Below are 16,353 nucleotides of genomic sequence, written 5' to 3' on the forward strand. Positions count from 1 at the left end.
AAGCCCCTTAATTTTTTTGAAAAAACAATATATAGTTCTTACCTATATCATTCAAAAAAACTAGATTCAGTATAGAAAAAAGTAAAAATGATATTTGAATAATGAATTTTCAGATATTTGGTACTGGGTTTCTTCTGCACCGGTCGCAAACTATGAGTAATTTTTAAAGAAAAATTTGCTAACTTTTCCCCGAAAATAATTTACATTTTTAATACTCAAAACGGAATACCTATCAATTGTAGCTATCTGGGTTACTTTGGTACAAGCAGCTATTGGGTCATTACACACTCGTATCAACCAAATATGATGGTGTACATTTGAGATCTTACTTTTAACTTGCATTGGAAAGATATGAAATAGGCCTTAAACCTTGGCAAGAATGCCTTTTGAAGTATGATTAAAGGTCAACGTCATCGTGTCGTTTCTGTTTCATTTGGGTTGGCAGTTACAAATTGTTCTGGTTAGTAAGCAAATAATCACTGTTGGTGAAGGTGATGGGTAAGTCACAATCATCATTGATTTTTATCTTAGGGGTCACAGATGATGGAAATCAAAATTATTGAGAATATGATTTGGCACCACAAAGAGTTACTAATCTTGCGTAAATATGGGTATTACTTTCAATCAACTATGAAACATTACCTAACTGCAATGTGAAAGATTTATAAGGGTACCTCTCGTTAATACTGTCCAAGTGTTCAGACTGTTACCCAAGGGGAGAGGAATTCCTAAGGATGGATCAGAAGTATTCAAGCTAACATAAATCACAAACTACACTGATAAATGATGATGATCTGCTATGACTTTGGTGGTCCTCCTCTTCCACCCCTCTTGCCATCACCTCGTCCTCCTCCACGACCACCACCTCGACCAAATGCACCTGCAGCAAGGGAAATAAAAACAAGAAAAGATGGAAGTTGTCATTTAGTCTCATTGAGTTAAGAATAGGTTGACTTTGGCAATTCAGTTTTATGGAGTCCCCATTTTCGACTCAGTCACCCTTTTTGATCATGCAGTGAAAGCTTTCCAAAAGATTTGCTCTATAAAAAAGGCTTTTAGGGAAAGTTTTAGATTAAAAATGAATCAACATTAAATGCTTTTACAGTGCACACAATATCTTTTCTACATGGGCATGTGTTAGTCCCAAAATGAACTAAAACAAATTCTTGTATATATTTTGTGTGTGTGTGTGTATATATATATATATATATATATACATATATATTTTTTTTTTCTTTATTATTATTTTTTTTTAATAGGAAGAGGACAACTAGCATTGTATAGAAAAGTGGACATGAATTCATAATCAGTCTGGAATCAGATCTGAATTAACATTACTTATCTCTCACTATTTGCTCATTATTTCCATTTTCATATAAAAAGTTTCCTCTCTTGCTCTCTTTATATGTCATTGGGACAGGGTTGCAAGTTTCATGATAACTTTTGACACAATGGACGCCAAGGTGCAAAGAAAATGCCTTCTTGAATACCAGAAGCAGGTGACTGCCAAAGGGGTGAGTGAATCATCAGATTCTAACACTTTGATCCTAACTTTTAGGTTGGTCTATGAAGACCACTCTCCGTGATTAGTCACTGTCCAAATAGACCCAAGACCCCAGGAAAGTATGAAGAGGGGAAAGACCCCTCCCTTTGACAGTAGCTTATCACATTGGTATAGAATACAATCACCATTTCACATTCTGATTCCAAATTTGGAGTTGGTGATGAAGGCCACTCTTCTCCATTAGTCATCATCTAAATGGACAGAGACTCCATGAAAGCACAAAGAGGGGAAAGGACCTAACCCTTTGACAGTAGCTTCATTTATAACGATACCACCTCCTTGAGAAAAAAAATCAAAGTTTCATATTTTTGACTCCAACTGAAGTTGACCATGAAGTAAGCCAAGTTTGAAGTTAACCACTTCCCTCCTGATTCATCATCTAAAGAGAAGGAAACTCCAGGAAAGGAAAATACTAGAGAAAGGAAAGACTATCACCCTTTCATATTAGATGATAACATTCACTGAGACGGCAACAATCACTTGAGAGTAGAATCATCATTTGACATTTGTTTTCTAACCTTAAAGGGGTGGTCCAGGCTGAAAATATTTATAGCTAAATAAATAGAGCATAATTCACTGAGCAAAATGCCGAAAATTTCGTCAAAATCGGACAACAAATAGCAAAGTTATTGAATTTTAAAGTTTAGTAATATTTTGTAAAAACAGTCATCATGAATATTCATTAGGTGGGCTGATGATGTCACATCTTCACTTGTTCTTTTGTATTTTATTATATGAAATTAGGTTTATTCAATTTTTTTCCTACAAGAACTAGAAAAATTGGATTGACAACTGATTTAGTGCATTAGATATTTATTGCTGCAACTTTTTTCATCACAAGGGAGACATGCTATTCACACAAGTATGAAATAATGAAAAAATATGATGTTATGTAATAACATAAGAAAACGGAAAGTGGAGATGTGACACCATCAGCTCGCCTAATGAATATTCATAACGACTGTTTTCACAAAATATTGCTAAACTTTAAACTTCAATAACTTTATTATTTGTTATCCGATTTTGATGAAATTTCAGTGTTTTGCTCAGTGAATTCTACTCTGTGTATTAAGATATAAATATTTTCAGCCTGGACCACCCCTTTAATTAATATGGACGAGGAGCCCACTCTTCATCATTAGTCACAGTTCAAACAGAACAAGACTCCAGGAAAGTACACAGAGGGGGAAGGACCTCACCCCTTTGCCAGTAGCTTATAACATTGACCAAGATGGCATCAATTACCTGAGGGATTTGTAGTTCAACATGGGATAAAAGAATGGCTGGATTGTTTGGGGTGGCATTCAACTTCCCCCAAACATGTCAAGCTCAAGACAAATTGCATCCACAAGTCAAACAGAAGTAAATGGACAAATGACCACTGGTGTTTATTAATCAAACAGCTCCAGGAAGGAGGGGTCATCGGGGGTCAAACATGGGGAAAAGCTGGATCTGGTGGACTTACTGCAGCATGCAGAGGACTCTTTCCTCTTTATACATATAGTACATACAAGACTCTCTTACCAATACCATCACAAAAAGTTGCATTTTGAACAATGTTATTTCCATAAAAATTACATATCTTGCTCCTATCTCATATAACAAACACTAGAAACTTTTTATTTCACTTTTAAATTCCTTAATTTATTATAAAGAGATCAATCAACAAAACAGTCAGTTGTCAACAATTATCATCATCACAGGAACAAAAACTAAGGTAGGTCGACCACAGAAATAACATCTTATATTTCTAATGTGATATACGCCTACAATGCAAAATATCAATCTCCGAATCAAGCTTTTCTCTGATAAAAATATCATTGTGTTGGTGCAAGAATGCCCTTATCACCACAATTTTGTTCATCGCATGCACACAAAAAAGCCCTAAGCAGCATGCATAAGGGCATTGCATAATGGCATTTCTGCCCCGATGGGGTGTGCAAAAATGTTTTGTTAAGGGCGTTCTTGCACTGACACGACGGTATAATCAAGTCATAACATAATAAGAACAATTAATTGGAACAAAATAAATTGGATGACAAGTTTCTGTATGTATAATGAATATTGTGCATAAAATGAATTTTGTAGGAGGGACAAATCAAATGCATTTTGTCATTGAACAAGGCCTTTTTTCAAGTTAAATGATACATATGTGTGCACTGGTGGGCTTATGTGTGATAGTGATTTCAAGTTCAACATTCTAAATTATCATTTGCTCAATCCTTGTCTGAAGTAATACCCTTTTTACACAGTACAGGGTTAGCGATAGTCCGGGGCTAAGAAAATCCTGTGTAAAAAGGGTATATCTTGATTTATAGCTGTTAGATATAACTGATTCACCAAAATTGTAATGTTATTTCAAGATAACTTGGACTTCTCCAGATTTCTAAAATACTGGAATTATCAATCATAATATGCTCCTACTGCACAAGCGTATTATCAGAAATATGGCCAATATTGCCCTCTGTTTTTTACTAAATTCCCATGGGCAAAACCTGGGGAGGGCAACATTGCAAATGTTTACCTCGTTGGTCTCGGATTGAAAGTAACGAGTGAAATATGACTTTTATTTATCCGTTAAATGGCTTGTATAGGTAATTATACGATCTAAACAGATAAAGAAAAATCAGACAAAACACTGAAAATTTGATCAAAAGTGGACAAGGAATAACAAAGTTATGGTATTCTAAAGATTTACATTATTTCGGTGAAACAGCCCTAGGCATGTCTTCATGAATATTCAGTGAGCATATTGATGTCATATCCACACTCGTTTCTTTTCTATTATACAAACTTAGGTTTATTCACTTGATTCTATCATGAACAGAAAAAAAATTGATTGACAACTGAGCATTAGATATTTATTGCTGCAACTTATTTCATTATAAAGGAGACACCTTGTTCACACATGTATGAAAAAATGAAACACCATTGACTTCATGTAAAAATATAAGAAGGAAAGTGGGGATGCGACGTCATCAGCCCACCTATAATGAATATTCATGATGATGTGCATAGAGCTATTTTCATTAAAAAATCATCAAAGTCATAATAACTTTGTTGTTTGTTATCCGATTTTGATGAAATTTTCAGCATTTTGCTCTGTGAATTTTACTCTATTCATTAAATATAAATATTTTCAGCCCGGACAATCCATTTAAAACAAGGAAGTGAGAGTTAGAACAAGCCATAATGCTAAATGATACCTTGGATGTTGTCTGGTAGAACCTTGTGATGACACTTGGCACCACCCTTTCCTTATTGAGTACTGAAATCAGGTGCCCCCCCCCCCGAGTGTTGAAAAAGCACCACCAAAATACAACTCCTCTGTGAGATATTTTCCAGGGGGGGGGCACCTCCATAGACGAGTGGATACCATGCGCAACCATGAGGTCTCAAAAAGCACCCTTAACATGTATTTTCCATATTCTGAAAATGCACCCCTTCCCAAGTATTGATGTGTGAAACCCTACCCTTAACAAGTATTGAAACAAAATGATACTATTGGCCAATATTCCCTGAATTAAACCCCTAAACAAGTACAGCAATATTTCAATTGTTATGTCACGGACGTCGGTCGTCTGTTTTACCTTTACCTTTGCCTACATCAATGGGTTTAGTACAGCCCCAAATCGTACTCTAAACAAGTAGTGTTGACTGTTGGGGCAAAAAAGTACATCCTTCATAAAACTTATTAGTTTTTTTATACCCTCGCAAATTTGACCCTAAACACATAACTTTCCTAGCGAAACTGACACCCTTTTTTCATTATTTTAGTGTTTTGACACCCTTATTACGTTATGTACGTAACATGCCCTATCTTGAAAAAGACATCCTTTTAACGTGTTTTTCTGGTCGCGCATGGTATCCACTCTTCAATGTAAGTGGCACCCAGGGGGGGGGGGTATTTTCAGCAAGAACATGGACAAGTACCAGTAGCTGCTTGAAAAAAAAGACTGTATAAAGATTCATCAGTGAAAACAGAGATACTGTATTTCAAGATGCCAAAAAAATAGAAATAGAATATGTTTCCTCCCTGTTCCAAATATAATACAACTTGACCCATCTAAAGCCTTTCATAGGTACTGGAGCAGAATTCATTCTATTCATATCATCAAGCCACTGCCATAGCGATGAAAGCACATCATCATTCCAAAGGAAAAATTCCTTTTTCTGACGTTCCTACGAGAACTCTAGCCTAATAAAGAATTTGTTTGTACCTGCCTCTATCGAGCATGGAGATCTCCATAATCTCCTCGTAATCGACTTAAAATCCTGATATAATTGCTGTCAGGTCATACAGTATCAACTTATAATCGATGAGAACAGATGATCAAAGTCAAAGAGGGGAATCATCATTGGAATTCGAAGTATAGGTTAAACTTGGGACTGATAATAGTGGTTACTAAGGAGTTGATATGGAAGCTTACAGTTATAGGTTACTTAAAATAACACTTGCTTCAAGGGTATAGTATTTATCTATTAAAAATACAAGAATTTTAAAAGTCTTTGATCTTAACAACACATTTCCACTTTTCATGTCTGTTTTCTTGCATCAATGAGAAATTATGCCTATATGATAATAATCCTTATAAGGTAAACCATGTGCACATGATTACATATTACAAATCAATTTAATAATCAATAACATTAGCAAATGCTAGAAGTCTCTTAAAAAAAAATCTTCGCAAATTGAAATATTAATTAAATAGTTTTTAACAGTGGCATGTCACTGACAATAAGCTTCATGAAATAGGTCTGGGGTTCACAGAGTTGCTCTTTGCTACATAAGCACCATCAATAAAAGTTTGCAGATCATTGTCTAGTTTGTACCTATCTTTCTGGTGTTAAACTTAAAGTTTATTCACCCCTCCCGATGATCTGTTACCCCCATCTCATCCCAATCTCGTTCCCCTCAGCCACCACGCTCATTTCTGGTCTTGAGTAACAAGTTTGCTCTCCCCCCCGCCCCCGATTCCGTCATCCCCATCTCGTTCCGCTCAGCCACCAACATATGTCTACAAGCTGTCCTAACATGCGATCTGAATTTCAATTGGTTTCTGAAAGGGGATCCTGGCCCGGGACTTGTGGTCGGGTTCAGCCCAGTTCGAGAGGAAATAATTGAACAAGCCTTGAACTTTGTGCTCGCGTATGATGAAATCTGGTAGCCTTAGAACTTCTTCAAGGGATATATCTTAGCAATGAAAATATTGTATTTTAAAATATAATATGAAATACAAAGTAATATCAAAATATGAGAAATAATCTCAAGTCAATTGGCTGGCCTGAAAATATCCCACTGCAACAACAGTTTTCATCTAACGTTAGAATATTTCACTGCCTTGAAGTTGATAGAAGCTCAGCTACCTCGGTTGGTAGAGTATGCATGTCAGGTCCTGGGTTCTACTCCTGGTTGGTTGGAACAATAACATTTTCTTTTATTTTCTATCTTTGAATATACATAACTTTTTATCAAGCTCATGATTTTTTTTTAAATACTGCTTTGTGTCAGCACCTGCTTGTTCTCCTTCCCAGTAATGAAGATTCTCTGAATCTCCGGGCCAAGTTCTCCCCATTTTTTGTAAAATTATTAAACCACTTCTCCCCCAAAACTATGATTTTACCAGTGTCTAGTCCAGAAGAGGGCTAGTCAGGTTAAGGACACCGCACACCTTACGACCCGACTGGTCGACGACTGGCTTGCGACTTGGTGTGGGGAAATGTGACGTATCACAGCTCTTGTCAGCTTGAGCATCGCAGACCGGTCAGAGACAAGTTGCAAGGAAAATCGTGAGGATTTGACATGTTGAATCCTTATGACTGGATCGCAAGCTCAATCCAATCAGTCAGCAGAGTTTCACGATGCTTATATGATAAACAACACGCACACGCAGTTGTAAGCACTTCCTCAGTTGCAGTGCCAAAAAGCAAAAAGCGCATGTGTGAGTCGCAGATCGAATCGCAAGGTGTGCGGTGTCGAGGCTTATGACTACCTTGCGATTCATCTCCCCCACTCAGTCGCAAGCCAGTTGCTGACCAGTTGGTTCGTAAGGTGTGTGGTGGCCTTTAGAATATTACTCTTCTTAAGATAGAGCTAACTGGGACTCATCATTGACCATACTCCGTAGTAGGGTTCATGATCTTATATAGAGAATGATAAAAATAAGGTAGTTTTAAGGCCACCGCACACCTTACGACCCGACCGGTCGCCGACTGGCTTGCGACTGGGTGAGGGGAGATGTGACGTCACGGCTCTTGTCAGCTTGAGCGTCGCAGACCGGTCAGAGACAAGTCGCAAGGAAAATCGGAAGGATTTTACATGTCGAATCCTTATGACTGGATCGCAAGCTCAATCCAACCTCCAGCCAATCAGACAGCAGATTTGCATAACGCATATTATGATAAACAACGTGCATACGCAGTAGTAAGCGCAATATCTCAGATGCTATGCCAAAAAGCAAAAAGCGCATGCGTGAGTCGCAGATCGGATCGAAAGGTGTGCGGTGTCGAGGCTTATGACTGCCTTGCGATTCATCTCCCCTCATTCAGTCGCAAGCCAGTCGCCGACCAGTCGGGTCGTAAGGTGTGCGGTGGCCTTAAGACAGATTCAATCACCAATATACCTGTTAATTTACCATAAATTGTTCAGGTCTCAAAATTATTTTTTGCAACCATACCCACCTGAACCAGACCCTTTCAGAGAAAGTTATCAAAGTTATGGCCATTTGCAGTTTGATTCGAGGTTTGAGCAGCAAGAAGGGGCACACAATTCAAAATCTTTAGTTCAGCAGAACAACTCACAATGCCTGGGCCGCTAGCATAATCACTGGATGGGATAATTCTTGTCATTCTTGTTGCCGGCTTTCACATTGTGAGAATGCAAGCAACCTTGGAAAAAAATGCCTACGAAAGTTCTTGCAATTTTGCATATATACCCATTTAACAAGTATTTTCCTTTAAGGAAAATTACAAGTTATTTTCTTTTGGGAATATTACAAGTAATTTGTTTTTAGGAATATAACAAGTAATTTAATAATAATAATATTCCGCATTTATATAGCGCTTAACACATTGGAACAACGTCTTCAGCACTTTACAGATCTTACCCCAGTCTTCGGATCCTTGCATGCCCGCATAGAATGTATGCACCTTCTCCACTCCCTGGGGAGCATTCCAACAAGCGTTCCAAGATTCAATTGCTAAGCATACTACATAGGCTTTCGCATCCTACTGGCACCCATTTAACTCCTGGGTGGAGAGTGGCAAATTGTGGATTGACAACTTGCCAAAGGACGCTAGGCCATGGTGGGATTTGAACACACGACCCTCTGATTACAAGGCGAGAGTCAGAACACCACCCCAAAAGCTATAACACGGCACTTTCACAATATACAATCTGCGTTCATATTGGCATTAAAGGAGAAATATATTGATTATGAATGTGGTCTTATTATATATCAATGGAAAGGTAATGATGTGGGGATCATCAGTGGGTCATTCAAAAATACCGAAAATAATACAAAAAGGTGAAAATCGCCGATTAAAAAACGCTAAAATGCCCCTCCGAAATATGCCTCGCATCGGTCTCTGAATTGACTGGAATTTGATGACGTCACTGTCTGTACGAGAGGCGTGATTGGCTCTCCCACGTGAAGCTCCACTTGCATGCAAAACCTGTTTCGTGGGTACGTTTTCTCCACACTGTAACTGAATACTTCTACCACGAAATGAAAGAAAACCCAGAATTTTATCCGAGATTTGGATTTCCAAATTGATGATTTTAAAGATGAAGAGAATGATGATGAAGTGAACAACACAGTGACGTAGTTGGAGGTAAATTTGGGGGAACTATGCCGATGATGATGATGAAAATTCAACTTGCCTGACGATCACAAGTCATTCGCTACCAACTCATGCAGCTGCTGCTACAAGTGCTAGCTATACACCACGCGGGCCAAATTAAATCCATGAAAATGAATAACCACATCCAGACAGAGTCTATCATAAGAAGGAAAATAATGATATAACTGTACTTACAAACAAGTGAATAATCCGAACCTGAAGGCAAATCAACTCAACGAATAGCGATATGCACCGACGATAAACTTCATTTGGCTGGGATAGATTGTCACTCGTTCTGTTATATGTAATTTGTAACTCATTAATTTGACAAAATTACGAAACTCGGGGAATTATTTATATATATAGAAATATAGTAACATCTCTTATTATTTTTTGTATTACGATAAAACCTGTTTTGAAGGAAAAAGTTGAGGTAAACTAAAATTACATGTAAAAGATCATCCCCCAACATGCGTAGCTTGTATGTCATTGCAAACAAACCATCTCAAACATGCACGTATTCCTTCCTTGCTCGCCTTGCTGATTGAGAGCTGTGCAACACGTGCATAGATCTATTCTCTCAGTCTCAGCCAAGGCGAGCAAACAATACGGCATGTGTTGTTGTGATGGTTTGTTTACGATCACATAATGCTACGCATGATGGCCGGGGATGATCTTTTACATCTAATTTTAATTTACCTCAACGTTTTCCTTCAAAACAGGTTTTATCGTAATTCAAAAAATGATAAGAGATGTTACTATATTTTCATATAGATAAATAATTCCCCGAGTTTCGTAATTTTGTCAAATTAATGAGATAAAAGTTACATATACAGAACGAGTGACAATCTATCCCAGCCACATGAAGTTTATCGTCGGTGCATAACGTCTGCTGCTATTCGTTGAGTTGATTTGCCTTCAGGTTCGGATTATTCACTTGTTTGTAAGTACAATTATATCATTATTTTCCTTCTTATGATAGACATGATAGACGGTGTAGTTAGCACTTCCAGCAGCATGAATTGGTAGCGAATTGGCATGGACATGACTTCACTTGTGATGGTGTTGCAAGTTGAATTTTCATCATCATCATCGGCGTAATTCCCCCAATTTACCCCCAACTACGTCACTGTGATGTTCACTTCATCATCATTCCCTTCATCTCAAAATCATCAATTTGAAAATCCAAATATAGATAAAATTCTGGGTTTTCTTTCATTTCGGGATCGAAGTTATATTCAGTGACAGTGTGGAGAAAATGTACCCTTGCAACAGGTTTTGCATGCAAGTGGAGCTTCACATGGGAGAGCCAATCACGCCTCTCGTACAGACAGTGACGTCATAAAAAATCCCCAATTTCGCGGACGTAATTCTGCGTGTTTGAAGCATTCAGAGAGAGAACTTTAAACTATCAATTAACTGAGTTTCATCGGTCTCCATGATAAATGATGTACACCATCGTGTTCTCCTTATTTTCTCCTTCATTGTGATATATGATTCTCCATTTTTACGATTTTCAATATAGTTCTACTTTAAATACCTGGTATTTTCTGATCGGGGTAGATCAGGGTAAATATCCTGATCAGTGAATACCATTACCAAGTATTCTCCAGATGGTTTCAGACCGCCCTGGAAGTTCGTCACCTGGGTGGAGAGTGGCAAATTGTGGATTGACACCTTGCCAAAGGACGCTAGGCCATGGTGGGATTTGAACACACGACCCTCTGATTACAAGGCGAGAGTCAGAATCGCTACACCACGGCGCTTCCACAGGATACAATCTGCGTTCATATTGGCATTAAATACCTGGTATTTTCTGATCGGGGTAGATCAGGGTAAATATCCTGATCAGTGAATACCGGGTATTCTCCAGGTGGTTTCAGACCGCCTCGGAAGTTCGTCAGTTCCAGGTATTCTCTGATTTACCTCGATCAGAAAATACTAGGTAAAATGTGAAAGCAAATTACGCGTAATCTCCCCGAAAGAAAATACCCACTAGGTACTTGTAAAATTTACAAGGACTTTCGTGGGGATTTTTCCAAGGTCGCAGGTAGTTTGGCAATGTGAAAGCAATTTACGGGAACTTTTAGCCCAGCGGGTAGTTGGGCACGGGCACCGTGGGTGGCTGCTGAGCTAGTGATTTTGAATCTTGCGCCTTGCCTGCTTATCAGACCATACTGCGCATGCTCATAACTTTAGAAACTTATCCCGAAGGGTATGTTTCGGGGCGGTGTGAATTCAGGAATAATTAATGGGTATTTTTTAGCCTAAAAAGTTCTCGTAATTGAACAGGGATTCTTATGATCGAGGCGGTTTGAAACCACCTTCTGTTTAGAGTATACCAAGTATTCTGTTTTTAGATGGTCTAAAAACACCGATATGGAGGGGACAAAAATATTAGGATTGGAGAGCAATATCTGTCCCTCCTTGTAGATGTCAACGAGGGGACAGTTGAGCTTGAAACCCACTTCCTGAAGACCCGCTGGGAACCCCAGCCAGGGTCCAGCCAACACCAGGGATATCCTGCTGACTTGGACAAACCAACTGACATTTATTAGAGGATTGTGCAATCGGGATGGATTACAGTTCCATATTCAGGGCTTTCCTCACCATCTCAAAAAAAGACCTTGGAAGATTTCCAGTGTCAAGTTTCTGTGAATGGATCTGTAAATACTTTCCTCAAAAAACAAATCAAGCAATGTTGGTTTGATTAGATTTTGTTTTATTACAGAAGTCACGTCATGAATTGTTTGTTCATGAATTGAATATTTCTGGTATAAACTCCAGTTTCCACCGCGAGTTTCCAGAGTTGTAACATTAAAAACAAATATTTCATACTCAAAACCAAACTTCATTAAAAAAAGGGATTTGTTTTAAAAGGTGCCAAACCTACTTTCTTCATTAGAAAAGTTGCAGGTGCCTGCAGTCTCTATGGCAGTTGAAAAATTTGTTTGCAATTTGTTTGTCTCAGGGATCGCATAACAGTTTTGTAAGCATGTGGGGAGGGGGCTGACCATGCAAAAAAATCATAGCTACATGATCAGATAGCACTTTCACACTAAACACAATTTTGGAAAAAAAGCGAGGGGATGAAGCCCACAGCCTCCCCCCCCCCCCCCCCCCCCGTTTCCGCAGCCCCTGTGTCTCTCTTTAAAACTAGTTAGCTTGATGTTATAGTAACTCTCAAATATTCTCAATTGGCAGCAGATATTTCTTCATCTCCTCCAATCACCCGCTTCCCACCTGAACTTTCCAGCAAAGCGCCAGAAGATGTTCGGAGGAAAGATTAGAGGTACCTTGATCAGGTGAACCTGTCTGAAAACAAGTCGTCAGACACAAAGGGCAAGAGTAGCGACTTGAGTTTCTTGAGTAAGAAAAGAATTAACCTTGTCTCTTTGTTACAGGAGAAGGGGCTCGATTATGCTTTGAGCACATCAACAGAAAACAAGCATGTCTGTAAAACTATACTTGTATAAAGGTGGTATAGGGTTATAGCCCTGCTTTTTCAAGATGGGTCATTAAAGGGGAACATCCATCTTAAAATTACCGTACAGGGGAGGGGTAATAAACCCAGAAATCTACAAAATAACCCTTATAAAATGTTATAAAAAAGGGGTCCTGCCTTGTAAAAATAGACTTGTAGGTATTGGTAAGGGGATAAAAGGGTATAGCTAAGCTTCGGCAAGTTTCATGCCAATTATCCTTCAGCTATACCTCTGCACATGCTACTTTCAGAAGAGCATCAAAAACAGCAGATTTCTTTCCATCCTTGGGCATAGATACAAAACAGATGATATTCATTTTGGTGTAATTTATTAAATTTGAACTCAACCTTGAATGAAACATCAATGATGGATACATTGTGACAAAGTCCTACTAACAGGTTGTCAAAAATAGGAAAAGGCATCTCCGTATATGCGCAATTCAAGTCTCAGTAATTGGCCAAACTCTGCATGAAATTCAATTTGTATTAGCTCTAGCTGCTGTGGAAAACCTTCACAGATCAGGTCGGACGAAAACCAAAATGATACTTTTGGGGGGAGGAAAAATAAACTTGTTAAAAAACATTTTATCAGTGATATGTGAATCAGTTAATATAGGGCCGTCTGCACCATCCCGAGTTTTCAAATTAGCGCGCTATTTCTGATCTGGCAAAATATCCTGATCTGAACAATCTCGAGATTATTTGCAGTGGAGACGCAATTATCGCACTAGTTCGTAGGATTAATCTCGAGAATGCATTCTCTAGTCAACTTGGGATTATTTGCAAAATAGCGCGCTATTTTACGAATTATCGCGGTAATTCGTCGGTGCAGACGCACTCAGGAGTATTTATTCACGGCGTCAGAACATAATGCATCGATGCCTCGCTCGAGCAGGAATCGCTCTTCTTGCGATGGTGGAGATGGGGTTTCTTGAATCTCGAGATTAATCGCAAAGAGGGCCGATCGGGCTAAAATCTCGAGACTGAGCAAACTCGGGATGGTGCAGCACTGCTTAAAGAGTCCCTTTTTAAATGCATCGTTCGATTGACAACCAGTATACCATAAATTTTTTTTTTTCAATCTCCCCAATAAAATTTAATTCTTAAAAAAAGATCATAAAATAATGACTGCTTTCTATGAAGCTTGGTAATAATACATAACCACTAACCAGTGACCGAGATGTTATCTTTAAAATTTAATTAATTGAAATAGCACGTGAGTAAAGAACTTCTGATGAATGCATGAGTTGCTAATTTGATAAAAATTTGTTACTTTTTCATTTCACCCACCAGAAATTCTCATTTTCTTCTTATTATAAAACACCAATGTCACATTGAGGAGTGACATCCCTAAAGTGAGATTGGGAAAAGGGTAGCCAAGATATGAACCCACAATGCCATCATTTTTTTCCCAAATATGAGCACATAATTTACATGCATTTTCAAGAATTTTGTGTAAGTCTAAAAATGTCTACTAATACTATTGACCTGATCATAATTATTTTCATCATTATTATCATCATCATTGTCATCATCACCACCACCAACATCATCATCATCGTGTGCTGTACACTCCATATCCTTTTCTTTCATCCATTAAAGGAAATCACATTGTCATATTCTTCTGTCAGGGCTATGATCCACAGGGTGATTTATAAAGTCATGGAAGACGAAAGGGTGATTTACCTCTGATAGGGGAAAAGAATGTATTATTCCTCCAGTATCTCAGACAGGTAAGGGAATAATACAATGAAAGAAATCTCTTGTCAGAGAAGAATGATACTCCTCCAGACCACCAAGATACACAATAGAGACAGAGACATCAAGAGAATACAAGAATTCTTTGTTCCTTGACAAATGTACCTGGTGTGGAGTCGACCATTTACCCACTGTCGGAGCTTTCACACAAATATTTAATCTGCATAAAAACATTCAAAATTCATACTGAATCAGTTCTAATGATAAGGACAATATATAGTTGGCACTGGTAGAGTGCCCAGCTCATGAACAGGAGGTCAGGGGTTCAGTTCCCAGCTGGGTCAAACACAAAGTCTCCACACAGTCTAACAACCCAGCCGGGTTCACTCACTGTCAAACATTTTGTGTACAAACTACAAAGCAGAGTATTATTTGTTGATCGGTGACCTTCCTGGTGCGACCTTTCAGACAATAACTTGTAGCATTCTCAAATTGATTAATGATAATTTACGGCTAAGCCTTGTATTGTAGGAAACCTATCAAAATCACATAATTCGCATTTCATCTCATTTTCCATTCATATGCAGTCACTGACTCTCTTGTCCTTACATCCTTTTCTCTAAATTGAATATTGTACCACACCTCTCCTTTTCTGGTGTCAATATTCTTAAGAAATCTCTCCCTTTTGACTCTTTGGAATACATTCTCCCTCTATTTTAATATTTTGTTTATTTTTACCCCCATCTCCTTCCTTCATATCTCCTGATTCTATGTCCTCTTTTCCTTGTTCTTTCTGACCGTCCTATTCAAACATTTCTTTCCTTCCTTCCCTCTTCCTTCCTTCCCTCCTCCTCCTTCCACCTCCTCTTCTTCTTCTTCTACTTCTTCTACTTCTTCTTCTACTTTTTCTTCTTCTACTCTTCCTTCTTCTATTCTTCTTTTTCTCCTCCTCTTCCTTCTTTTCTCCTCCTCATCCTCCCCTTCTTCTTTTCCTTCGTCCTCCCCATTCTCTTTCTCCTCTTGCTCACTCTCTATGTCTGCCTTCATCTCATCTCCAATATACTTTGTCTATCCTTTCAATAATTATGGACCCCGTTGGTTAATTTACTACTAATACATGACATTGAAGTGTTTCTCTTCAAAATGTTGATCGGTGTTCAAATCCCATATCAAAGGTAAAACAGTATATTTCATTCAACACCTGTTAAAAACACAAAATAAAAAAATAAAAACAATTATTTTCTGAAAGAAAATTCTCCTCCCTCAAGGGATCCAATTAGCACTTGAAATATTCTTATGAGTGACAGACAAGCAAGTCAGAAGAGAAGCACTCTTCATCAAAATACAATCCACCAAACGATTCTCTTTAAAAAGTATGTACGGCACTTACGTTGCTCTAACACTGACTCAAAACCAAGAATACACGGTATTCTCTGATCAGGAAATTTACCATCAGATAATACATATACAACATATTTTTGCTAAAGTGTGATAGCAAAGTACTTGTAAATTGTAATATTCCTAAAAGAAACAGAAAATAACTGTTAATCATTTAAGTACTTGTCAAAATTACGAGAAATTAAGAGAATAATCATGGAAAAGTTTTCCAAGATTTGCAAGTTTTCTTTATTGTGAAGGCAAATTATGAAAACTCTCTAATTCAAGTGAGTACATTATGCTGAAAAGGGTCGCCACGCTTGGTTGTGGCTAGCTGAACATGCAATTTTTAATAATGTGTCTCTTGAACTACTCAGACAATAATATT

The 16,353-nt window shown here is 38.1% G+C and overlaps 1 protein-coding gene across 1 annotated transcript in view; it reads right to left on the reverse strand.

The window, feature by feature from the left end:
* Nucleotides 1-226: 226 nt before the first annotated feature.
* LOC121424020 (U6 snRNA-associated Sm-like protein LSm4) overlaps nt 227-16,353 on the reverse strand; it is a 37,202-nt gene continuing 21,075 nt past the window's right edge. The window contains exon 5 of the mRNA XM_041619592.1: nt 227-880. Coding sequence (XP_041475526.1) covers nt 798-880 — 83 coding nt within the window. The 3' untranslated portion in view covers nt 227-797. The remainder of the gene's footprint in view (nt 881-16,353) is intronic.

This window comes from Lytechinus variegatus, chromosome 11, assembly GCF_018143015.1.
Source record: "Lytechinus variegatus isolate NC3 chromosome 11, Lvar_3.0, whole genome shotgun sequence".
Lineage (NCBI taxonomy): Eukaryota > Metazoa > Echinodermata > Echinoidea > Temnopleuroida > Toxopneustidae > Lytechinus > Lytechinus variegatus.